The sequence below is a fragment of the Cetorhinus maximus genome, chromosome 3, assembly GCF_964194155.1.
Source record: "Cetorhinus maximus chromosome 3, sCetMax3.hap1.1, whole genome shotgun sequence".
Lineage (NCBI taxonomy): Eukaryota > Metazoa > Chordata > Chondrichthyes > Lamniformes > Cetorhinidae > Cetorhinus > Cetorhinus maximus.
The window spans coordinates 136463952-136491408 of record NC_135881.1 but is presented as its reverse complement, the minus strand read 5'-3'; the positions used below and the strand labels follow the sequence as shown (position 1 = coordinate 136491408).

General features: G+C 41.6%; 1 protein-coding gene across 1 annotated transcript in view; it reads left to right on the top strand.

Moving 5' to 3' along the window:
• colq (collagen-like tail subunit (single strand of homotrimer) of asymmetric acetylcholinesterase) overlaps positions 1 to 27457 on the top strand; it is a 111640-nt gene that overhangs the window by 42997 nt on the left and 41186 nt on the right. Inside the window, exons 4-10 of the mRNA XM_078539039.1 lie at positions 12120 to 12164; positions 12295 to 12321; positions 13016 to 13087; positions 17215 to 17277; positions 22957 to 22983; positions 25105 to 25149; positions 25336 to 25371. Of these exons, the coding sequence (XP_078395165.1) occupies positions 12120 to 12164; positions 12295 to 12321; positions 13016 to 13087; positions 17215 to 17277; positions 22957 to 22983; positions 25105 to 25149; positions 25336 to 25371 (315 nt within the window). The remainder of the gene's footprint in view (positions 1 to 12119; positions 12165 to 12294; positions 12322 to 13015; positions 13088 to 17214; positions 17278 to 22956; positions 22984 to 25104; positions 25150 to 25335; positions 25372 to 27457) is intronic.

Here is a 27457-nt window from a genome sequence, read left to right as displayed (position 1 = left end):
TGAAATACTCTCCACTTGTCTGGATGAGTACAGTTCCAACAACACTCAAGAAGGTTAACACTACCCTGGATAAAGCAGCTTTCTTGATTGGCACTCCATCTGCCACTTTAAATGGTCACTCCCTCTACCTACACCAGTATGCAGTGGCAGCAGGAAGTACCATCTACCAAATCTATTGCAGCAACTCACCAAAGCTCCTGCAGCAGCACCTTCTAAACCTGCCATGAAGGACAAGGGCTCCGGACACATGAGAACACCACCAACTGCAATTTCTAAGTCTCTCACAATCCTGATTCAGAAATATATTGCTGTCATTCATTGTCACTGGGTCAAAACCCTGGAACTCTCTCCCTTGCTAACATCACTGTGGGTGTACCTACACCACCCATATTGCCGCTATTCAAGGCAGTGGCTCACCAGCGCTTTCTCTAGGGAAATTGGCCATGGGCAATATATAGCCTTTCCAGTGACACCCACATCCCAGGAATGAATGAAAAATATTATTGAATTTTAAATTTCAAGGATGCAGTGAAGATCAATTTTACAAATGATTTAAACCAGGAAATCTAAAAATACTGATACAAAATGGGCCAGATTTTTACAGAGTTGAAAGTTGAATTTTAATTTTATTCATCTCCACCTGGCTCCTGAGCTCTGCCCATAGTGGATACAAAATGAGTGGCCTTGGAGGTGGCATGAGGGGTATAAGGGGGCATAGGAGTTGAGTGGGGGTGGGTGAGGGCTAAAGGGCCTAACAGCCTTTTGCACAAATGGGCTGAAGTTTCAGAACAGAAGCAGGCTTTCTAACCAACCTGCCTCAGCACTAGCTCACCTCCATGGCCACCTCTGAACTGTCTCCAGAGGCGGTGAGCCTAACTCACCCACGCCCCTGCACCCCCAGAGTGGAAATAGTGTGTGTGTGGGTCATTTCCAAGGAGACTGGTCTGTCGAGCCTGGAGATTTTGCAACTCGAAATTCCCAACTCAATGGCATAAATTCAGCCCAACATATTTATATGGCTTTTGTCTGCCTGTTAATTTAAAAGAGACATTATCAATGGGTTGATATTTAAAAAGTGGACAGAGGATGATCATTAGAAAGCATTAAGCATTAATCTGCTAATAGCATTAATAAAGATCTCTGGGATATAAGTAATATTACATGTTAATATAGATTCTTTTTCCTAGTCAGTGTATAATTGAACTCATTCAGTTAATTGCTTCATTAGTCCAAGTCTCAAAGAGATTAAAATGGAAGGATAAAGAAGAAATTGAAAAGATAGATGTGGCTCTTTGTCATAAACGATGAAGGTCTCTAGTGTGTAAATTAGCTGGATTGATAAGCTTCCGAAAGTGTAAACAAGTGAATATATTAGTTAATGCCAAGTAAGAAACTTGCCCAAGAACAAACATCCAGCTGTAATTCTTAAAAGTACATGGGAACTAACAAGAGAGTTTAAGCAAGAGTTCATACAATCAAATTTTTCAGCTCCTCTGTTGAATGTAATAGAACCTTAGCTAGGACAAGGGCTTGAATCTTCTGAACAACAGCAAAAGTAATACATTGTTTGTGAAGTACTGTTAGATGTCTTGATGTGATGTGCATAAATGCAAATATCATTAATAGCGCAGTGGAATCTTGTTATTATAATTATGTAATTCTATAAAATTAAGATCTCCACAGAGATTGGTATTGCTTTAAAGAGAAATTTAAACTTCCAGTTATTATCTGAAAGAAGGATACACAAGGTTTCATTTTAAAATTTATACTGTATCAAATGATGAAACAAAAAGAACACTTTTTAAACTAAATACTGTTTTCTCTTTGAAGATAGAACTACCAGACAGAATTTTCCCCTTTCTGCCTTTAATGACAACTAAAAATCCCAATTTTGTTATGTTGCTCGATCTCTTAAGTAGACATTGATTCCAGGGGAATTCAAAGTGTTTTGCAGCTCCCAAGCATTTTATTTCTGTTCTTTTCCTTTCCCCAATACTATCTTCCACAGTGAGAGTTTTCCTATGGGAATCTCCCTCTAGCTCTAGTTAGGTGAACCCTCCAACCTTGTTTGGACTCTTCACGAGCTTGATCTTCAAACTGAGTGCGAGCTTCAACCCATATTCTGTCTGTTGAATGATAGGCTCAGCATTTGTGTAGGCCTTCCTTTTGCTCTCCCCTTTCTCAGTTGGCTGCAAACCTCACAAATCCAATCTGCAACCTGTTAGGAAATAGAGACAGCTTAAGTAAGTTATATTTGTATTTGTGGGTGTTAGGAATGAGTTTTAGCTTTAATGTTTAAGTTTGATTTGCATTTTTTCTGTATCTGTGTTAAGAAAAGGTCAAATTGAGTTAAAGTGAAACTAAAAAAGGTGCTTGCATTTCTATTGAGAATTATACGACTTAAGAAGTTAAGCAAACACAAGTAGGAAAACAGTGCTGTTGCTGAGCAACAGGGGTCCAGAGTGGCAGGTCCCTCCCATAGACATACACAGAAAAACTAAAGAAACAGCAGTTTGATTTGGAAGTTGTTTTGAGTTCAGTTGGTTTTGAAAGTAACTGCCAGGAGAGGCTGGAAAAGGGGACAGATAGCCAATCCCAAGCTAAAGGAAAGATCCCAAAAATCGAAGGGAGTGGAACAGGAAGAAGTCCCAAGCAGACCTTCTCACAGAATCACAGGGCTGAATTTTCCCCACGTCAGTGGGGAAGTTGATGGGCGGGCGCGTGCATGCGCGCTTCCGATCAGCGCCCCCGATCGGATGTGCGCTGACATTTTACATGAGCGGGCCAATTAAGGCCCGCCCAGCGTGACGTCCGCAGGGAAGTGCTAGGTGCTCCCTGTGCGGGCGGGGCGGGGGGTGTGGGGGGTGGTGGATTGCCTAAAATCAAGAGTGCGCTCTTTCGCGCATGTGCACGAAAGAGCGCACTCATCTCCCTGAGGCTAAGTGCTGCCTCAGGGAGATCGCCTCTACTTTCAAAAGTATTAAAAATAGAAAAAAATATCCCTTACATGTCCCCTCATGTGACAATACCACATGAGTTGGGACATGTTCATAATTTCCAAAAAAACTTTATTAAAATTTTAAAAAACCTACATGAAACCTCACTTCGGCCCCGCCTCCCACTCGCTGACGGGAAAATCTTGCCCATTAGCTCTGTATCCAAGTGGCAATGTTAATCAGCTATCTCTAATCAAAATGGCCTTTCATCTTGGAAACCAAGGGACAGGTTCCAGCACCAACTGTTTAAAACTTGGCATCGACAACACTTTTCTGGATTTTAGGAGACTTAGGGTCTTCCCATAGAAACACCCGCCATTGTCCCCTTGTGTAAGTATCTGGCACTTCCTTTTCAATAAAACAGTCTGAGTGTTTCTTTGATCTTTAACAATTAAACCACCCACACCAGCTTTACAGTCAGGCAGATGCCAGCATATGTCACATGACTCTTCGTTTACCCTAAATTCGAGTTACAGTGCCAAACTCTAACACATGTTTTTGGACTATATCTTTTGGTTTATAATAATCCTACAAAACTCACAATTGTAATAATAATTACAAAACACCTCTTTAATTGATTCTGCTGAAGTTTCATTATGACCAGTGAAAAATAATTAATAGCCTCATAAAATTAATGCTGGTGAGGATTAATTTGCTTACTTGTGAGACCTTGTAGAAATGAGGCTTAATTGGAATGACATTTTTCTTTAGAAAGATATTTATGGGCTTAAAAGATCCTCAATCCTTCAAGCATTTTCCTGCCCTTGACACCAGAGGAAGTGCAGAGGAAAATGCTCTGAATACATTGAATGGTGGCATGCACTTAAAGGTCTAAATGGCCTACTCCTGTTCCTGTGTTTAAACTATTGCATGAAATAGGCAAGGATTTGGATATGATGAGCAGTGTTCTCTGCTGGGAGTTCCCTTGTTGCTTACAAGCCAAAAACATGATGGCATTAGGGTAGGAGGGGGTGGGGTGGGGGGGTGGGAGGGGTGAAGAATCCCTGGGGGTAATTTTATGTTTGGCCATTGATGCAAAATGGTTGATATTAGTTATACCAATGCCTAATTTCCTTTTCTATTCACATCATTGGAGAAGATTGGATCGGGGTGTATAGTGGTGGTGATTTGCTATCAGCCATTTCATACCATTAGCAAAAATTAATATTACCCCTCTCCCTGCACCATCTTCCATATTGAGGCCCTGCAACCTCAACTACTCAGTGATCAAACACATTTTCTGATGCTGATGACTGGGATGAACTTTCCCATGGGTGTCAGGAACCCAACTTCAGGACGCATTTTAGTGTCATACCCGCCAGCTTAATTTTACAGGAGGCAGACAATTGTTAGGTTGCCTTTGCATTTGCCATCCAATTAGCAATGACCAGCAGCGCACAGATACAGGAGAGCAAATCAGAGGAACTGAAGGGAGGGTCAGCCAGCAACCCCACTGAGAAAGGTGAGCACTGCTCTGACAGATCGAGAGCAAGAGGGCACCACAAGGTGGAGGTAAAATAGCATCAAACAAGCAGAACCATCTTGGGGATCAGGCTGCAGGAGCAATGCCTCCAAATGACTGCATTTTTTGGGATCTGATGTGCAAGACCTTTTTTTCCTGTTTTGAACATTAGACTCCAAACACAGACAATGGCGCTCTGACCTTCCACTGTGTTCTTGCCACCTTTGAGGAGGCAAGCTGCAGACACAGTGGCAATCCTGTTCTCCTCAGGCAAATTGTGCTTTGCCATGAAAATCCTGCCATTGCCACGTGGGTTCTATTCACCATCTATTCACTCATAATACCCTGGGAAAATAGCTGGAGATGGAGATAGTCCTGGGAGTCAGCCCAATGCTTCTCTTTCAGAATTTCCTTTGTCCCCCACCTCTAATGCTGGTTCCTCGGAGTCAGGGGCTGGAATATTCTCGATCAGTGTGTCAACATTCCCCCTTGTAAAAGTGGGATCCATCAGGGGTCCAAAGCTGGATGAAGAGATAAGAAATTTGAGGGGAGTTGTTCAACTTCCTTGCAAGGAGAGTTTATGAAGTAAATGTGAATATCTTTTTACAGAGGAGGTAGAGCTCCACTGAACTTTCTGGCCTCTGGGAGCAGGCAGGCTTTCTGATTGTACCCCTAGTGGCACAAGTGTCACCACTCCATATCCAGATCAAATGGTCTCCCACTGATCCAAATACCCCGGCAACGGTTATCATGCAGTGTGATTCCAGTATACACCAATACACTCATATAAATGTAAATGCATATATAGTACATGTATTTAGAAATGTATTATGTATGTTCAAAATTTGTTTTTAGGAATCTGTGAATTTTAGTTTTTAGTTTGTTGCATGATGAAAAGCACCATAATTTCACATGTTGGAGCACAACCGTGTTCTGCCACAGTTACAGAAGTTATTGCCATAATCCCTTACTGTACTTGATTCCTTTACTCACCAATACTGCTTTTTAAAAATTCATTCATGGGATGTGGGCTTCGCCGGCTGGGCCAGCATTTATTGCCCATCCCTATCTGCCCTTGAGAAGGTGGTGGTGAGCTGCCTTCTTGAATCGCTGTAGTCCATGTGGTGTAGGCACACCCACAGTGCTGTTAGGAAGGGAGTTCCAGGATTTTGACCCAGCTGTAAGAAAGTGTCAGGAGAAGGAAGCTGAATGTGCGCCCACAGGAAAGGAGTTAAGAACTAGTGGGTCCCTTGGGCCACTCTTTCACACATACTGGCAGCTGATATTGTTAACAGCTCCCACTCCTTGGTGTTGCCCCTCTCCTTCAAATCTGCTGTTATCATACCTCTCAAAAAACCAGGCCTTGACCCCTTCATACTTGGATACCACAGCCACATCTCCAACCTCCCCTTTCTCTTTAAAGTTCTTGAACATTTCTGCTGCCTCCCAAATCCATGTCCCTCTATCCCAGACCTCCGTGTTTGAACCCCTCAATCTGTTTACAATCTTGGTGTCATATTTAATCCTGAGATGAGCTTCCGATCACATATCCACACCATTACTAAAATTGTCTATTTCAACATATGTAACATCATCTGATTCAACCCCTGCCTCAGCTCATCTGCTGCTGAAACCCTCATCCATGCCTTTTACCACTAGTCTTGACAATTCCAGCACACTCCTGACCAGCCATCAAGTGTAAACTTGAGTTCATCCAAATCTCTGCTGCTTGTATCCTAACTCACACCAAGTCCCATTCACTCACCACCCTTGTGTTCACTGACCTGCATTGGTTCTGGTTAAGCAATACCTCAATTTTAAAATTTTCATCCTCGTTTTAAAATCCCCGCCATGGCCTCCTTGCTCTTCCCTATTCTGCAACCTCATTCAGATTTCAAAATATTTTGCCAGCAACATCTGGCTGGAGAGTTCTGATCTGAACAGAAGAAAGATGAGCAGCGTTTGAAAAAGAAGGAATCTGATTTGCCTTCTGCTTTAATACAGAGCAATGGTGAATCTGCGATTACCAAAGAAAGGAAGTACAATGCTCCGAGATATCTGCAATCCTCCAATTCTGGCCGCTTGTATGTCCCTGAATTTTAATTGTTCTACCATCGGCGGCTGAGGCCCTAAAGTCTGAAATTCCCTCCCTACACCTCGTTACTATCTTGTTTTTTTGTTTCAGTGATGCACACAGGGTGTCGATATTGTAGCTGAGCTAACTTTATTGATAACACATTTTTCCAACATAAAAACACATATCTCTGCAGTAACTTAATTCTATCAAGACAGGCTCCAACAAGTACTATCTGACCTTCAATCCCCAGGCCAGGTGACTCCCTATCTAGTACAGTGTACCGTATAGTATCTAATACTGGAGTCTACTACCACAATCGACTATTATGACATTCCCCTTTTAAAAAAAAAACTTCTATACAACTCAAGTACACAAAGTCTCTTATCTATTCTTTCTCATTCTGTTTTGATCAGCCTGTTTTGTCTTTTACTCATCTCTGTATCTCTTGTGGTTTTTTTTCACAATTCTTCCATTGGATGTTCTGAATGGTGACAGAGGTGATTTTGAAGGACAAAGGGCCTTCTCCAGCTCCATGTCACTATCACCCCTTGGATAGTTTTCAGGACTCTCAGGCTTTGCCTGGTTATCTGTTGCTTCCCTGGTGCATTCTGGTTTTTGATCGTCAGTGACACTTTCTGGTTCAGAGCAGGGTTGCATTTCATTTGTTTTCTGTAAGAATTTCTGGTTTCTCCTGTACTGTTGTCCGTTTGGAGTCTGCACTATGTAAGACTTTGGTTCTCCTGTGATTCCTGTGACAACAGCAGGATTCCAGATCCCTTCATGCTGAATCCTCATTGTCTCTCCGATGTTCAGGTCAGGCATAGATTGGGCGCCTCGATCAAAGTACTGTTTCTGCTTCTGCTGTCTCAGTTTGAGCAGTTCCTGCACATTTTAGCTCACTGGCTGTGGAAATAACAATTGGGGAGCAGTTGGAAGCTTAGTTTCTTAGTCTTCTCCCCATCAGGAGCAGTGCTGGAGATGACCCAATGCCCTCTAATGGAGTATTCCTGAAATCCAGCAGAGCCAGGCAGGGGTTTCTTCCATCCACCTTCGCCTTTTTCAACAGATGTTTTAAGGTCTGCATGTCATGTTCCAACATTATGTTGGATTGTGGATATTTGTAACTTGACGTAGTATGGCAAAACTCCCGGTCCTTACGAATTTGCAAAACTCAGTGCCTGAGAAATGCGGACTGTTGACTGAGGTGAGCACTTCAGGTATGCTTTTACTATAATTTCTCAGCAGCACGGATTAAAAAAACTTTGAGTAATAATCTACTGCTAGTAGGTACTCACTGTTGTCAAATGTGAACAATTCCACTCCAATTTTCTGTCAGGGTGCCTCTGGAACACTGTATGGTTGAAGTGGTTCTTTGTGTTGTAATTTACTTTTGGCACACTGCACACGCATTCACCAATTACCCGATTCCATTCCAGTCCAATACATTACATCTCGAGCTCTTCAACTGCATGTTTCTATGCTGAGGTGACTTTGATGTATGCGCTGCAGCATTTCTTTCCCCAGTATTGCAGGAATTATGATCTTTTCTCCTTTGAAAAGTATCCCTTCTGCTACATGAAGCTCCTCACAAAAGTCCTAGTATCCTTGTACAGCAGAAGGGGCTCTGCTTCAGTGTGTAGGCCAGCTAGTTTGCACAATCTGCTGCAGTTTTGTCAGGGTGGTGTCGTTCTTGGTCGTTTCCCTGGTCTCATCCAGTTTGGTTCCAGCCACAGGTAAGTTCTTTGTCAGCATGTGAACCTGTGCTTCAGTTTCTTTATCCTCTTCCGCCGTGATGGGTAGTTATGCACGTGACAGAGTGCCTGCGATGTACATTTCCTTGCCCAGTTTGTATTTAACTCTGACCTGGTACTTCTGCAGATGCATTAATAATCTTTAGGTTCTTGGTTCAGGGCTTTTTAAGTATAGCTTCCAAAGGCTTATGATCAGACTCTACCTCTATGACTTTGCCATAGACAAACTGTTGGAAGCGTTCTAGGCCAAACACAATTGTTAGCATTTCTTTCTCTACTTGGGCATACCGCTGCTGTATTTCAGTCATCGTCTTTGAAGCGTATGCCACTGGTGCCTCATTTTGCAAGAGGACAGCTCTCAGGCCAGTTTTTGAAGCGTGCACAGAGATCTTGACTGGTTGACTGACATTGTAATACTTTAACACTTGCCTGGGTCAGTGTCCTCTTCAGACTGGTCAAAGCTTCCTGGTGACTTTGTTCTCAGTGCCACTCTACATCATTTTATAGATGTTCTCTGAGAGGTGCTGTCAGGTCTGACATGTTGGAATGAATTTCCCAACAGGTCAACATTCCCAAAAACCTCTCCAAGTCTTTCTGACATTCTGGGGGTGGCATGTTCATGACTGCTTTGACTTTACTCGGGTCCTGCTTCAGTCCCTCACTTGTCAGCACATGCCCCAAACACTTGATTTCATGAAGACCTATTTTGCACTTTTCTTTCTTCAACTTGAGGTTCCTTTCTCTAGCTCTGGCCAGCACTTGCCTCAGTCTGTGGTCGTGTTCTTCTCGTGAGGCTCCCCAGACCAGCACACCATCGATATAGGTTTCCACGCCCTCTAATCCTTCAAACAGCTACTTCACTGTTCTGTGGACCATCTGCAGAGCTGAACTAATACCAAAAGGTAAGCATTAAAACCCGTGTTGCCCGTATGGTGTGTTGAAGGTACAGAGATAGGAGCTGCGTCCATCCAGCCTGGCCTGCCAGAAGCCTGAACTTGCATCCAAGATGAATAGTATTTAGCATCAGCTAGCTTACACGTGATCTCTTCTACTGTGGGCAGCTGGTAATGCTCTCTTTCTACTGCTTTGTTCAGGTCTCTGGGACCCAGACAGACTCGCAGATTCCCATCTGATTTTTCTACAATTACAATTCAATTAACCCACTTTGTTGGTTCTTCAATTTTCTTAGTGATGTGAAGTTTCTCCATTTTGTCCAACTCTGCTTTCAGTGGGTCTCTCATTACTGGTATTTTCCTGGACGGGTGCATTTTGGGCAACACAGTTTCGTCAGTCTTGATGGTGTGTTCTCCTTTTAGGCAGCCAATCCCCTGGAACACATCTTTATACTCACTCAGGCTGTCATCAGTGGTGACAGTCATTACTCTCTTGATTAGTTTCAAATTTTCACGAGCTTTGATTCCAAGAATGGGTTTTGCATCAGTTCTCACCACTATGAATGGAACTGCTTGAGACTGTTTTTGTAGTTCACTTGAAGTGTACACTTGCCTTCTACTGCAATTCTTTCACCTGTATAAGTAGACAGTTTCACTTTTGTTTTACTTAGCGGTTTTTCTTTGCTTGTCTTACAGGCTTATGGGAATGACATTTGCTTGTGCACCTGTGTCAAGCTTGAAATTCACCATCGTATTGGCAATTTTTAAATCAACCTTCCATTCATTTTCTTTGGAATTTGTTGTTACTGCACCAAAAAGAACTCAGTTTCAGTGTCTGTGTCATCATCTGCAATTGTGTGCAGTTTCTTCAATTTACACATCTTAGCAAAGTGATTTAGTTTATCGCAGTTCTTATACTGCTTTCTGTAGGCTGAACAAGTACGTGATAAATGCTCTGTTCCACATCAGCTGCATTTAAATGTTTTAACAGCAGTTTTGTTCCTTCCCGGGGCTGTTTCTGTTTAACTGCATCTAACTGCTTGACCATGTGCAGTTTATTATCTTCTGTCATCTGTCTAATCTGGCATTTTGTTGTCTCTGCCGCTCTGCAGGTATTTATTGCTTTCTCTAGCGTGAGATCAACTTCTCTCAAAAGCCATTATCTCAGAGTGTTATTTGCCATTCCACAAATTATTCTATCTCTGATGAGTGGCTCTTCAAGCTCTCCAAATTCACGTGATTTATCTCATTTCTCAGCTCAGTTATGTACTGACTAATGTTGTCGCTGTCTTGCACGCGCGTAAAAAATCAGTATCTTTCATAGATGATGTTTTTGTTAGGGCTGCTGTAGGCTTCGAATTTTTGCATTATTTCTTTCAAGTCATTTTGTTTCTCATCACTTTCAAACATGAATGTGTTATAGACTTCCAGGGCTACTTCCCCTGCTACGTGAAGAAAGATGGAAGACTGCACCTGAGGGTCTTTTTTATCACTGCCCGTCGCTGTGAGGTTCAGCTCGAATTGCTGCCGGAACCTCCTCCAATTTTGAGTGAGATTTCCCTCCAAACTGAGCTCTGTCGGTGGTTTCAGAACCTCCACTGTTGTATTTAGTTTATTTCTGACACCATGTCTTGTTTTTTTGTTTCAATGATGTCATAGGCTGTCGACATTGTAGCTGAGCTAACTTTATTAATAACACATTTTACTGACATAAACACATATCTCTGCAGTAACTGAATTCTATCAAGACAGGCTCCAACATGTGCTAGCTGACCTTCAGTCCCTCTCTAGTGCAGAGTACCGTATGTTATCTAATACTGGAGTCCACTGCCACAATCAACTATTATCATGGCAGTCACTTCACTAGCTCTTTTAAGACGCTCCTTTAAAAACTACTCGTTTGACCAATCTTTTGGTCACCTGACCTAATATGTCCTTATTGGCTCAATATGAAACCTTTCATCAATAATGTTCTTGTGCAGTGTCTTGGGACATTTTACTATGTAAAAATTACTATATGAATACAAGTTGTTGTCAGTTTTAAAACCAAGAGCTGACAGAAATACCTAAACCACCTCCGTGCCTGTGGATGCTGCAGGGTGCCGTTCTGGAAAAGGCAAAAAATTACTTCACTCACCCCCCAAAACCATTCACAGATGTTCAATTTGTGGATTATTAATAGGGAGAGCAGGATTTTCACATTGGCTATAAATTTAAGAGGGTAAAGAGTGCTGGACAAGGGCTGAAGTTTGGAGCTGAACTTGTATCCACTGGGACCCTGTTCTTTACAAGAAGCTCTTGAATTCCTGTCAGTGAGAAACGGGTTAGTCAAATGAGCAGGGGGCTGGTGAGAGTCCTGTTTATTGGGGTCTCAGGAATGCACTATCAAGAGATAATTGATCTCGGGGAAGATTGGTCATCTGTTTAAAATTCCCAGAAGATAACTTAGGAGTATTTTCTTAATTTAAGAGATGTTTGTCTTTGGCCATTCTTGGGCCTCAGGACTAAGGCCCCGCTCTGATTTTCATTTCTTCTATACCTCTACTGTGCATGTGCAGTTGCAGGGATGTTGCAAATGATTTCAATTCTTGGAATTAGGGATGATGGGGTCTACATGGGCAGGATGAGTATCGCACTCCTCCACACTTGAGAATTCCCAGAAATTTGGTGCCCTTATTAATATGATAAATCTCACTTTGCTATACTCATATTTATGCTATATAAATCATTGCTATACTCAGCTGTCAGAAATTGTATGTCTTCACGCTCCTATGAGTTTGCATTTGTTTCAGCTAAAAATTAGCCCCGATATAGCTATGAAACTATTTAATTAAATGAAATCACTGCTCCCAAAAGGTTGAACTTACAGTTGTTGCATTTGACATTTCCCTCAAACCTGGGAATTTTTCAAACTGAAATAGTGCATTTTTTTACTAACAGGGTCCACCAGGAATTCCAGGGATTAGGGGACCAAAAGGTGAGAATGTAAGTATCTTTGTATCGGCTTTCCTGTCTGACTTTGCACAGGAATTCTAAAGTTTATATTGTTAGTCATCACTTTGCAAACTCAGTGCAAGAAACAGGTATCAATCAAGTGTGTTTCTGCCTTTCTTAGGGGGAAATTGGAAGGCCAGGAAGAAAAGTGAGTAAAGCTAAGGCCGACAACAATACATTTCTTCAGCTTTGTGGTCCCTCTACTAATTCAGTTTAAAATTGATCTGAGATAAAATGTGCCTGATATTGTACTCCTGGTATCCCCTAACCCTAATAAAGTTAGTATCCTATCCATCTCCCAAATTATGAAGTGGTCTGCAATACTCAGGAGTCTCAATTATTAATATTGCTCTACATTTCATTTTCATTTTAACCTTCATTTTAAGAATCGGTTACATTTTAGGAATGACTTTGTTTGTATTTTCATTCAAAGGGTTAACAATCAGCTTCCAAGTTTCTAGGGACCAGTTTTGTGACTTTTTCTGCACCGACCCCAATGCTTGCCTGACTTCCTTGTGTCACAGTGACCAAATTGCAATCCAGCAGATTATATGGTTTTACCATGACATCTTCTAGCTTGTATTTTACTGTATTAACAATATAATTCAGCGATCAGTTCTCCTCACAGTAAATGAACATGAAGCATTGTCTATAGCAATATTGCATTTAGTTTGATGTATTATCTGTTTAGTAAATGTGGACACTGATAGAATCAATTCTTAACCATTGACAGTTATTGCTCCAAAACAGACGTTCTCAAAGCTTTTCGTGTGATTGTTTTCTTGCCTTTGTTTTGTTTCAAAAAAAGAAATCTCACTAATTCTTTAATATTTATTTCTAAGGGTAGTACAGGTTTACCAGGCCCTCATGGAATGCCAGGGCCAGCAGGCTTACCAGGACCAATTGGGCCCAAGGTAAGGGCTGTTGATTTTCCAGATTCACACAGACATATTGCACGCAGACATATACTTCCTGCCTCTAAAACGGATCCAATTGTTTCAAATATATGAATCCCAGACAGAATGTTGAGATGAAGTTATCAACCTAGTTAATCCGATAAACAAATTGATGTACAGGCCAATAACAATAAATATTATTTAGCCAACGTGTCCAACTCCAACTACTTTTACTTTTTAGCAAAAAGGTAACTGGCCCATTGACTCTTTACCAACAGGGAAAAATTTGAAAGTAAAATTTAGACTGTGTGGGAACCTATTTCAAGTTTACTACTTAATTAGTGAACTTCTCAGTGCCCTGATCCCTTAATTGTCAGAGGAGTACAACATAACTGCAATGTCACTTTTCAAATGCCCGCTATTGCTTAAATATAGGGTAGAAATAATGGAGGCTGGGACCATCCTTTTCCAATCCTCTCTGGCAACATGCGAGGTGGAGCATTATTTAAAAAGGGACAAATAGACTGAGTAATTACAGGCCAGTGAGCCCAATCTCGGCAGTGGGCAAATTATTGGAAAAAGTTCTGAGGGACAGTATTAATCATCATTTAGAAAGGCACAGGTTAACTAACAACAGTCAACACAGATTTGTTAAGGAAAAATGCCGTCTGACTAACTTGATCGAATTTTTTGAGGAGGTAACAAGAAGGATTGATGAGAGTAGCGCGTTTGATGCAGTCTACACGAATTTTGACAAGGCTTTTGGCAAGGTCCCACCTGGCAGACTGATTAGAAAAATAAAAACCCATGTGATCCAAGGAAAAGTGGCAATTTGGTTGCAAAATTGGCTCAGGCAGGAAGCAAAAAGGAAATGATCAGTGCGTATTTTGTGACAGGAAGGCTGTTTCCAGTGGGGTTCCGCAAGGCTCAGGACTGGGTGCTTTGATTTTCATGGTTCATAGTTTATAGCAATGAGTTAGACTTAAGTGTAAGACTGTGATTAAGAAGCTCGCAGAAGACACAAAAATTGGTCACGTAGTCTGTAGACTGCAGGGGAATATCAATAGACTGTTCAGATGAGCAGATAAGTGTCGAATGGAACTCAATTTGAAGAAGTGTGAGGTAACACAGATGGGATGGGCAAATAAAATAAGGGAATACACAATAAATGATAGGATACTGAGAAGTATAGAGGAACAAAAGGATCTTGGAATGCATGTCCATAGATTCCTGAAGGTAACAGGCAAGTAGATAAGGTAGTTAAGAGTTAAGAAGGCATATGAAAAACTTTCCTTTATTAGCTGAGGCATAGAATACAAGAGCAGGGAGGTTATGCTAAAACTCTAGTTGGGCCACAGCTAGTATACTTCATACACTTCTGATCGTTACGTTACAGGAAGGTTGTCATCGCACTAGAGAGGTATTGAGGAGATTTATGAGGATAGAATTATGAGGGGTCTTGTTGGAATGCATTGGAAGGACCTGCTTACATTAGCAAAAAGGTCAATATCAGGGGGCATAGATTTAAAGTAACTACAGAAGGGGAATTAGAGGGGAATCGAGACATTTTTTTTTCATCCAGAGGGTGATGGGGTTTGGAATTCACTGAAATTGTGGTCAAGAGAGAAACCCTCATTGTGTTTATAAGATGTCTTGGATACGCAATTGAAGGTGCTGGATCATGCAGACCAAGAACTGGAAAATGGGCTTAGGTTGGATGGCTGTTTTTTGATTGGCACAGACCTGATAGACCAAATAGCAGCCTCCTGTACCGTAAATTTCTACTATTCTATGAAATAAAGACAACAAAGACTGGGATTGAATCAGTACCAGCTATTTGTTGTTGCAGATAATATATATGGTATTCAGAACAAACATTGTTGCTAATTTTCTCATTGTTGGGTCGTAAGTACAGAGAGTGATTGTACACCAGGAACTCCGTCATCTACCCGATGAGAGTAGCAATGTTTACACCAAACCAGTGGCTCAATAATTTACACTTGGGGGAGGAAGTACCTAGTCAAAAAAAAACACTTTTTAACTATTTCAAAACAGAAGTTAATTAAAATGCTGCACAATCGTTTCCATTTTAGGCAGATTTCTTTAAAGGGGCACTGTATTCTCAAGAAAATTATTTATGCACGCTGGGCAGGATTTTCCCAGCCAGGTCGGGGCTGGTTCCAGTGTGTGTAGGGTGGGAAAGTCCAGGAAAATGACATTGAATCGGAATCCCAATATCATCATGCCCTCTTCCTGCTTTCCCAGGGGAACTCCTGTGATTCTGGCAGGAAAGCAATAGGGGTGATTAAAAAGACAATTCAGAGCCTTTTTAACCATGAATTCCTTCTTTCCCAACAGGGCACATCTTCCACACAGTGCCTGCACCTCGCCAGGGTCACTGGGGCAAGTGCACAGTGGGAAGAGCTTCTTGAATGAAACTGACAATTTGCAAAGGTTTTGATCAGTTACACTGAAGATCTCCAGCCATGGCTACTGAGAGGCTGCTGTTCAAAGCATTTCTCTCTGAGAGTGCACTCTCTGTTTGACTGGTGACTGCCAACTTCTTCAAAGGTACTTCACCTGTCTGGCACTTCACTTGCCTTCAGCTGCACTTCCCTGCTGCCAGCCTTTACCACAGCATGGGAGCAGCTTATGCTGCTTATTTTCCACCACTGGGTGCAAGAGCAGAAGCCACTCCCACCCCCAACAGCACCAGCAGCAGAATGAGCAATACCAACAATGTCATGCCCCTGCAAAGGGCATATGAAATAAACACACAGATCCACTGGAAGGAGGTGCAACCCTCCACCACAGAGTCTACAGGCAGAGGATCAGCTCTCCCAGTACCTCAGGAGGTTCAGGCTCCCTTGGCCAGTCACTGTGGACATCTGCAGCCTCCTGGAACATGACCTCCTTCCAGGTGGAGCAGGTAGGGATGAATTGTCAATAGCTGACAAGGTGCCTGTCACTGGAGGGCCAACCACTAACCCACCTCCCCCTTCCTCCCCCTCTCTGCCTCTTGCCAAGTTGTTTGCTCTCTTCACCTTCATTCCCACCCATGGCCTGATCCCTTTATTTAGAAACCCCTACTCATCCCACCCACCCACCCTCCCTGGTTGGTCAGGGAACTTGAAGGTAGGATGATCACTAGGTTGCTCTGTCAAAGAGCAGTCACAAGGTGTGCTAATCAGTTAGTTGGGTTTCTGACCCAAAACTCATCTCAAGGTTCCAGCATGGACAAGATCCCGCCCCTTGTTTGTTATTTGGAAGCAGCGGGTGAGCCAGTAGAATTGTGTGTCACGTCTAGCAAAAAATCAAGAAAATCTGATACAATGGGGCTTGATTTTCCTTCTCAATTTCAGGCAGGAACAGGGCAGTAGTTCAGGGAAAATGGCAATGCATTGCTTCTAGCCCAGTCTCCACTGCCATTTCCATCGGGTCTTGGTAATAGGTGGCTGGAGTGTCCATACATTTCATTCAAGCCCCTCACAACATATACAATTCAATGTCCTGTGATATACATAGGGCCCCCACACAATTGTCAGGTACCATTGGTACTTAGTAACAGCTTAACCAGCAGATATTGAAGGGACCATTACAGGCACCTCCAAACCCACTGAAAATACACAGTGACACTGATTCTTGCGGGGCCAGGAGGGGCATGAATGGTCACTACCAGTTCCTCCAGTTCCCTTTCTGGGATTGCCTCCTCCCTTTTATCTCAGCTGAGTGGAGCAGCTGCTGCCTTTTCCCCTCCTGCCATAAGGGGGCTACCTGTCAATGCCTATTAGGAGCAGCCAGCTCTCCAGAATTATTCTCATGTCAACCAATCACATGCTGTTCATCAATTCCAAGGGGGCAAGTGGTGAACACATAATGTCCTTCTCCCACCCCATGGAATTAGGCACTGGGAAATTTACCCTCAATGCTCCCTATGCAATTACATAATGTACTTGCAAATAAATAAGTCTTTATCAATTACTTTTCCCTGAAGATGCTATTGCTTTATCATTACAAAGGAAGCACAATTGATATGGATTGCAGAGAACTATTTTGTTGAATAGGAATCACACAGGCTATTTTGCCATTACAATACAGTAATTTAGTGCTCAGTACAATGACTCATTTCTATCTCTTATTTTAAGGGTGAAATCGGTGATCAAGGATTAATGGGATTGCCAGGTGCAAGAGGACCAATGGGCTCTAAGGTTTGTAACTTCCTCCTCCTGTGTGTCTCTCTTAATGCCAGAAATACTTTGCATAGTATCCAGTAATTGAAAGAAAGCAAGTGTCTCCAATGACTGCAACACTTGGGAACTGGACCTGATTGTGCAGGATCAGACATTAGCTTCATTTTGCCGTCGGGTAAGAAGCTGCTAATGTGATTATTACTCTGATATTTCTCTCATATTCGTTGCCCAAGACCAGTCCAGCAATCAAGCCCTTATTCCCTATGAACCTAGTGTGTGCCTTTATATACACAAGAAAGCATTGCCCAAAGGTCAGGAAGAAATTTTCCTTCTAGTAAGCTGTCTAGCTTTTTCCTAATTTTTGCCTAGTGGCAAGATAATACTTATTATAATCTAAACACTTTATCGGTCGGTGTAACTTAGGCTATAAACTATGAGTTGTCTTTATTAAAATTTGCAGCTAAATAATTGCATAAAGTCAGTACAACAAATTTCATTTGGTAACAGAATTTCTAGTTTCTAACTATCTATCTATTTCTAACTATCATTATAACACTGAATCTGGGCCGGCGTTGAGAGCATGAGCCATATGTGACTTTTTGTCAAACAAACACAAGGGGCTGAATTTTACCAGCCCTCTGGGGACTGGCTGGGAGGTGGTGAGGCCTGTAAAATGGTGAGGGAAGGTGGGGTGTGGAGTGTCCATGACCAACAGTGGGGAAGTAAGAGCCTCTTCCCACTGCTGCTGGTATTTTATCAGTGGTGGGTGGGCTCTCTGCCATGTGGGGAAACCATCAGTTAAGCCCAGATTGCCCATCCATTGTGAGCCAGCTTGGAGGCTCCCCAATTTAGGAGCTCATGGAGGAGTCCCCAGTGGCAATGGCCACACCCTGGGCCACAGAGCTGTCTGCCCTCACTAACCAAACCCTCCCTGCTGGGGCATTCCTAACTGGCCCTGGCACATCCAGACCCCACTTACCTGATTGGGAGGGTGGCCTGCTTCTGTGGTATTCTTTTCTTCCAGGTGCAGCCCCAGAAGTGCCCACTGATACCAGTGGCGCTACCGAGCTCAAGAATTGCTGGCCCTCTGGCTGGCAGCTCCTGGGGTTGGGCGGTCACCTTAATAGTATGCCTACTAATTAGTTAGTTACCTACCACTGAAAGATGCAGCTCTAGGTTCCACAGATGCTGAAGTGATGTTGCCCCCACCCCACCCCACTTTCAGGCCTGTCAATGGTACTGCCAACGGGATAACAGAATTCAGCCCGAGTCTCTCCACTCACCACCTCCTCAAGGCAATACAGAGGCACGAGATGATCTGATGATGTGGGGAAGGCTATACTTTTTACTCTTTAGTCAGCCATGTTTGTCATCATCCCAATCCCATCCCAACAAATATTGTTTCCAGCAATCAAGGCTATGAGTTGACAGTAGCTGGATTCAGTATCACAACAATGCAGATCATTATCTATATTAAGAATTGCTTCTGGCGAGATCAACATTACATATCAACAGATCTGACCGACTAGTATCATGGCAGCTGTTTGCAGCCACATCATCTGTGGATCTGGTTTTTCTCACAATGTAATTTCTAGCCATACCTACAGGATATGAATTCTTTCTCATCCAGGGACACAACACTTACAGTAACACAAATTTAACATGACTGATCACATTCCAAAGATAGATAAAAATAAGAATTTCTTTACAAAGTAGCAAGATCAAAAAAAAATTGGCAATTAATTAAATTTTCAACAGAAAAAGAAGTTTGTATTTTGCATGAATGAGTAAAAGAAAAATCTGAAGTTATGTTACCCTATCACATCACAGCAATTCACATGGAAGGAAGTGCATTGACTACTGTTACTTATATCAATGGAACATCCATTTGTGCATACCTAGATCCAACTAATAGGACAATCAGTTCACTTGTTGGTCGGTGTTGCCAGAGGGTGAAATGTTGGAATCTCCATGCTCTTCAAAGAGTGGCATGGGATCGTTAACATCTTTACCCTCAACCGCTGGATCAAATTCAAAGGACAGCAACTTTAACATGCAGCTATTCTCAGTGCTGCATCTGAGACTGCTTACACTAGGTACTCAAATCATAGAATAACCTGACATTGGAATAGGAACTAGAACTAACCTATTACTCAGTTCTTTAGCCTTGCTTGTCTATGTTTAAGAAATAGGATCAATGAAGACAGAAAATCTGCTTTCTGTGATAATAGCTGAGGGAGAAGATGTGACTTAAGAGTATCTCTTAGAATTGGGCTTGAACATGCATGAATGATCAAAATACTCCAATGCATTTCCCGAGTCACTTATTATCGTGTTGTATCTTTGCCAGGCCCTCAACAGACTTACTCAAAGTCTTCTGAGATTCTTATATAACTCATTGAGGAATGTAGATTACTCTATATATTGCAACTAATGTTCCATTTAACTGGAGCCAGTGAAGCTAATGTACAGCAATAATCAGCTGTTCTTTTGAGATAGGTATAGCAGCTCTGACTAAATTTACTTGTCATCCATCTGAATGGCATCTACATGGTACAGAAATCTATCTATAGAGCACCGAATGGAAAAAGGCGACTTGTTCCTAGAGTCAAAATGGGGGTGAAGTTGTTTTTGTAATGTATATGCAAAGATAGATGCATGCTGATTTTAAAATATGTAGTCACAACAGGCCTACACAGGAATTGTTGATGTGCCTGGTCCAAGCATAGCTATTGTATTTAATGGAATCAACATCTAAAAGCCATATCATTGATGAGACCAAAGAATGGTTTTGTAATCTGTCAAAAACATATTTATTATCAGAATTAAAGTCATGAGAGACATCATTTGATCTCAATATTATAATGCTAATCAAACGGCATAAATAAATAAAAGTAATAATTTTTTTAAAGTACTTAGGAGTGAGCACAAGGCTGTAATCCAACCATAGAGTTCAGATGACGTCATGAATTGTGAGTGAAATTCAAGATATTTATGACCGACACCTGAACCCTGAGATTGGCTTACAGTTTTCAAGTGACTCGCTGATATCTTACTATTTATAACATAGCGTTTTAATTTAACATGTGGGGGAAGGGGTTGGGTATTTTAGTTTTAGGACATTTTTGTGCTACCAGTGGCTGGCAGTGCAGATACCATTTGCCAGTGTGTTCCATGCCCTTGAACCATAATGAGGCTCATACAGGAGGGTTTGCAAGTACAGCTGGAATTTCCACTTAGTGTGGATAAAATTCTGTCCTGTTACAACATAATTGCTGACTTACAAACTATCAATCTGCATTACTGTATTAGCAAGTTATATTAGTGTTTTAAAAAACCTGATGAGAAATTATTCTCATTCATTTATGAAATGAGTATGATTGAAAAAGGGTTTTCCAAGCAAGAATTGTGAAAGCATTTCAGAATCAGTAACTACTCTTGTTTAGTTAATCACTTCCCTGTACAAGGTACTTGGTAAGGTTCTGCACGAGTCATTATTAGCGGAATGAACACACAGAGAAAAGGAGCTAACCTTGCTGCATGGGTTCAGACTTGGTTGGGAGCTATGAAGAAGAAAGTTGGTGTTCCCAGGGATCTGAATTAGGGGGTGTGTGTGTGTGTGCACGTGCGTGTGTGAGTGATTGATTTGATTGATTTGATTAAGCTGGGCAACAGGTTGATTAAGGTGGGCAACATGTTAATTAAGCTGGGCAACAGGTTGATAGGAGTTAGGCTGTCTGGGTGTTTGGAAATATGAAAAGGTTAAAAGTTTGAGGTATAAGTAAATAGGTCAGATCTAAAATTTACATTTTTAGATAAATTGAGAAGTTGTTTGAATTTCAAAGAGGGATCAAAGGTGAAAAAGGAAAATGTTTGCATCTTGCAGGAATCCATAGGTAAATAGAAATGGGGATATTATATTTCTATTGACCCAAAAGCAAAGACAAGATGGAAACATGTAAGATCTTATATTTGGAAGGGTTTGAGTTTCAAAGGGGTGTAAGAACAATGGGACTGAGATGAAAGGGGAAAATGGTATATTAGAGTTACGGTGGATAGCTAGTTTGTAGCTATTGAGCTGGATAGCTGTCGAGCTGTTAAGCTGCAGATGGCTGGAGGTAGTTGGAGCTGTTCGAGCTATTGAGTAGTCTTGTCCTGTAGCAAGCAGTTTTATTCTGAAATGAGTTCCATAGCAAAGTGGAAGAGGGTACAGGTCATGTGGTACATGTTTATTGAAGCTATAGCAGTCTGCCTTGTGTGATATTACTGGATTCCATATTTAAATATCTATAAGGGAGTGTTGTCTGGACATTGTTTACTTGTAGGTTTGACCAAGTAGAGCGTTTTGGGGGAATGTTTTATAAGACTAACCTTAGTTGTGTAACTGTAATCTTGTGTGTTTAAATTTACATTTTTTTTGGTTAATAAAACTTTTACTTTCAATTTTTCATGGACCCTCTTACTGCTGAGTTTGGTATGTCATTTTCTCATTATTAGAATACAAACAAAAGGTTGTGGGCCGTAAGCCACGGTTCCCTCTGGGATTTGGTTTCCATAGCAATTAACACCGGCTGTGGCCATTACACTGACTAAGTGAACAAAACTGTGGCAAAAGGAGCTCAATGTGAGGAAGTGTGCAATCATCCACTTTGGGATCTAAGAAAGACAAATCGGAATATTTTAAGTGTGAGAAACTAGGAGCTATGGAGTAGTAAGGAGACCCATGTGCATAAATGACCAAAAGCTAGTAGACAGGTAGAAAAAGTAAAGAAAGAGGCTATTGGAATGTTGACCTCTATCTCAAGGGGGTGGGAATACAGTTGTGCAGAGTCTTCGTTAAACCTCATCTGGAGCACTGCAACCAGTTTTAGTCATTAAATCTCAGGAAGGATTTTTTGGCCTTGCAGTGGGTGCAGCACAGATTCACTTGAATGATGCCAGGGATTAAAGGTTAAATTATGAGGGCAGATTGCATAAATGTAGCTTGTATTTCCTTAAATTTAGAAAGTTAAAGGGCCTGTAAGTTGGACCCCACCACATGGGGAAAAATAGACCCCGAACGGATCCAAACGGAGAAGTTTCTGTATTCAAGTAATCTCAACATTTGAGGAGGGCAGACTCAGGTACCTACAGGGTAAGTGGGCACACTGCAAAGCCAGTGCCTTCATCCAGCCCTCAAGCAGTAACTTTATATGTGATATTTGCAATCGGATTAGCAAATCGAGATTTAGTTTAACACCACATTCAAGACGACACCACTCTAGGTGGTGAACAGTTGATCTTCTTGCTGAACACTCATCTGTTGAAGCAATGGGAGGATCCATCAGAAGGTTAAGAGATTACCTTAAAGAGGTGCTTAAAATGAGAAAGGCATGCAATAAGGTAGACATAGGGGAACTATTTTCTCTAGTTGAGAGCTCAGAATGAGGCAGCATAATACTAAAATTAGAGCTAGACTATTTAGAAATGAAATCAAGAAGCACTATTTCAAAAACAGTGAAATCTAGACTACAAAATATTGGGTCAGTAGAAATTTTTAATACTGAGATTAATAGATTTTTGTTTGTTAAGGGGATTAGTAAAATCTGACTCTGTAGGTCAATGCATTTTGGGCAAAATGTCCATATTAGAGAGGAATGTTCATTCCTTGCCTGAAGATAAGAAAAAGTTAATCGCACTTTTATTCTGTTTTTCTAGGGTTTGATGGGTCAAAAAGGCGAAAAGGTCAGTAAATCATTCAAGATATATAAAATAAGCTTAATTTTTAACATCCACCTTCAGGTCCTTGGTGACTTAGTGGTTGAAACAGTGTAACTCAGGTACATAAAGTTGGATTTTCATCCTCAAGATGGGTAGCGGGAGTTGGGAAAATTCTCGGCTTGTCCCACCCGCCTAGGGAGAAAGTGCCTGCAAGAATGGGATTTTCATTATGAGGGCACGGTTACAGGCTGCAGTCAGGCCATCTATCCCAGGAAAAGTTTGGAGGCAGCCACAAGAGTTGCCAGGTACAGAGGCGGGCTGTTTATAAGGCCCACCTTGGTATTGTGGAACTTCATCCCAGTAAAATTAAAAACAGGCCCTCCAGTCCTCACCCCTCACATCTCTTCACCCCCTCCACATGCTCCCATGCCCCATCCATGCCACCTCATTACCCACCCACCCCCTATGCCCTCTCATGCCCCCATGCCAATCTATACCCCTCCAAACAACCCCTATGGTGCCTCATGCCCACCATGTGAAGCTATGCCCCCAATGTGAAACTATGCCCCCAAACCACCCCTATTTCTCCTCAAGTCCCCATGCCAAGCTGTGGCACTTCTATGCCCATTCACCCACTATACACTGTGACAGTAAAAAATCATTCATTGATAAATTTCCACTTTCTTAATAAAAACTCCTTTTTACTATAGCCCAATAAAAGTGTCAATCATTATGACCCTTTAAAGTATCAATAGCAGAAACTGCAAGTACTTGGAACCTCTTTATCTTGTGTAAAGAAACATTGTGCAATTTACAGCTGAGACAAGAGAGCCAGAGCTGTCAATCAAGCAAGTTTTTCTCTGGGGCTCAGGTGATTCAACAGGCTAATGAATTTATGGGCTCTCAGCCAAGCCTCATTATGTATTCTTTGCTGAGAACCCAGAAATCCATTATCCTGTTGAAACACCTGAACCCCAGAAAAAAATTACTCGATTGACAGCTCTGGCTCTGATCTATGCTGTTAATTTTGCAATGATTATTTACACAAGATAGAGGTTTCAAGTGGTTGTGTTTCTGCTATTGATACTTAAAAGGATCTGGATGATTGATACTTTTATTAGGTTGTAGAAAAGGGCAAAAGTAAGTGTAAAGTTATTAATAAATGGTGTTTTTAAACTTTATTTACACATCCTACTGTCAATATAAGGTTCATTGCTTCTATACAGTTTATAGTGAGTGAATAGGCATGGAAATGGCATAGTTTGGCATGGAGGGCATGAGGGGCCATAGGGATTGTTTGTGCGGGGGAACATAGCTTCACATGGGGGGGGCATGAGCAGCCATAGAAGCTGTTTTCGGGACATAGCTTGGCATGGGGGGGCATGAGGGGCTATAGGGAATGTTTGGGGGCATACTTTGGCATGGAGCGGCATGAGGAGTACCTTTTGAACTTACCTTTCAAATGGTTCCCTCATGCTGCGTAAGGTTCACTACCCCTCTGAGGATCCATGAACCATGACTCATTGAAAAGCTGGCCCTACTCCACAAAAATTGTGGAGGACTAAGACATACCTATCCCTGCAATGGAGCCAGCTAGTTTGGGAGTGCAGGGTGCGGGCTCACAACCCAGACTGCCCGCACCCTTAGAAGGCACGCCTGAAAATCAGAAACCCGGGAATAGGGTCAGGCATCCCAGAATTGGGTCCCAGCTGCGATTTTTAAAGGGACTCAGTGAAAATCCAGTTTCTAGACCAGGAGGTTCTGAGGTTCAATCCCCAGACTATGCTGACTTAGTTAATTGCTGCTATAGTGTGAGCATGTTGCTACTGTATTAGGGATGAGGTGATTGATCCTGCTTGTTAGCCAGCTACCTCTGCTGAAGTGGATGTCAGGTGAGGACAGAATTTGTTAATCAAGTAAGCTGAAGCATTGATGATGGATACTTGGAGGATGCCCAGTACATCCTGGAGTAACTGTACCCAAGCAATGAGTCAGAACTTTTAGGACGTGAAGAGAACCACCAAGGCCAAGGGAAACAAATTGAAAAATTGCATTTAAAGTACTATTTCTAGTACTTGTTCTCTGCAGAGGACAGGCTAAAAATATATTTTTTAAATGTATTCTAATAAAGTGTGCTTTTTACAGGGGATAATAGGTGAAAGGGGTCAACAAGGAATCAAAGGAGAAATGGTAAGAGCAATTGTCATATAACCTGTAGTGTAGATTATGGCATATATTATACATATACTATTTTCTCTAATTTGTTACACTGACATTATAAAATATGGAATGTGCTGTGACTTGAAAAATAGAACATGAAATGTTTAAAGTTGCTCTGACAAGGTTATTGACCTTCAGATTCTTGTTAAATTTCAGGGTGTTATGGGTCTTCCTGGAATGCTGGGACAGAAAGTAAGTATCTACCATAGAATTATGCATGGAATGATACAGCACAGAGGTAGATATTCGGCCCATCATGCCAATGCTGGAACCATGATTAACATGCTATCTGAAAAATAGAAAAGTTAAAGCTAGGTTATAATTAGCTGAATACACCACATGTTGCAAATAGTGACCACAATAACACAAAAGCTAAAAACAGAGAAGGTGATAGAGGTAAACCAAAATTAAGAACATTAAAATTTGAAATAGAAAATAAATAAAGCAAACTGAGACTATAATATTCCCTTATCCTAAATATTTACTACCCAATACAAAAAAACAATGAGAATAAGTAATTTTTAATAATCATAGTAGCCTTCTTTGTAGACTGGAAATAACTGTCAGCATCAGTTGTGCCTGAGTTTTTAGGAGTGCTGTATAGCATACAGTTCCCACTCATTTAATGCATCTGTGTTATCTCCGTTAGGATAATTGAGCTTATTGTTGCCAGCATAATAATATGTGTGGAAAGTGATCATATTGTAATGTTAATCAATTGCATTTTGCGTATTGCTGGCCCTTGTGTGCAACTGACTTCACCATGCCCTATTCTGTTACGCTGTCCCAGCAATGATGTGAAAGATAGCTATCTGAATTCTGTCTTCCTGTATCCTGACAGCATCAGGAGCCACCTTGTAAGTGTGCAGATATTGCAGCAAGAGCAGTGACAATGTTCTAGATCTGCACAGTTTCAGGCATACTGCATACTATAAACTAAAGATATGTATTCCTTGTGTGAAGACTAACAATTGTTGCTATACACACAAGTGTTCATATATCCTTCATAATTGTAGCTGTACTATTTATCTAAATTTCTCCATGCATGCAAAGTGTTCATTTCTTAGGTTTTCTACTGTGCCAGCTCTGAATCTGGGCAATCTCTTCTAACTGCACCATTTCTTCCAGGGTGAAAGGATTGAAATGCCTGCAGAGATGATTTTTTTACTTGTGGCAGGTGCTTGTGATGTGTAATCACCTAAGCAGATTTCTTCAGGCCTAATATCTTTTCCTAGACATGGTGTTTATTCTTTCACTTTCTCCTCCTGTTGTACCAGGCACTACCTGCTTCTCAACAAGCAGGGTGTCCATCAATCCCATAAACTGGGTTCTTCTTCTCCCTAGCTGCTTCCTCCAGAGCTTTCACTATTCTTTCAGTAAATGTGGCTTCCCTTTGGCTGCAATATTCCAGCCTTCATGGATATTGCTGAGTCTTAATTGCCCGTGGCTTCCAGCATGATTCCAGCTGTTTAAATAGCTCATTATTGAAGTTTGAACTACTGGTTCAGATTATTGATTCTGCTGTTTTATTGGGTGACCTGCTGTGAGGGTAATTTGCTGCAGTTCCAACACAACATTAAAATGGGGAATTAACTATCATGCTTAGTAACTTTCAGAGAATTAAGCAAAGTGCAGTTAACCCCGCAATAATGCTGAAATAACTATTTCTAAGCTTATATCTTAATAGATGGTTATGCATGTCTTTTGTATCTCTAGCTATGAAAAGTATTTGTTGATACTGGATGATCATTCCATTCTATTGAAATCTGACCAACCTACACTCTGACCACACACACGACTAATGCCTCTCCAGCACCACCCACAAACACAGACAAAAGATAGCGCCTCTCCATCCCTTCGCTCTACCCCTGCCTCCCCACCACCCCCACCAATTACACACAGACAGCTAATGTCACCCTCCCTCTAACTACACACACACAGTTAGTGCCTCTCCACCCTCTCCCCAAAAATACACACAAAGTGCCTCTCCATGTGCCCCCAGCCTCCAAACACATACATGCATATTGCTGGTACAGGTTTGGCACAGACGAAATCCAGATGAAGGATTCAAAGAGCAGTTGAATGATTTGAAATGTTTAGGTGACACTGTACTTGAGTTTTAAATGTCAATTGATAACAGGAGGAAAGAAGCTAATTTCAGGACAGAAGCATCCAAGTTTCAAAAAAGAATGGATTATGATTTTAGCCCAGTCAGGGTAGAGGGAAGAGGGAGGCATGTAAGATGGGATATTTGATGAAACACTGACCACAGTAATAT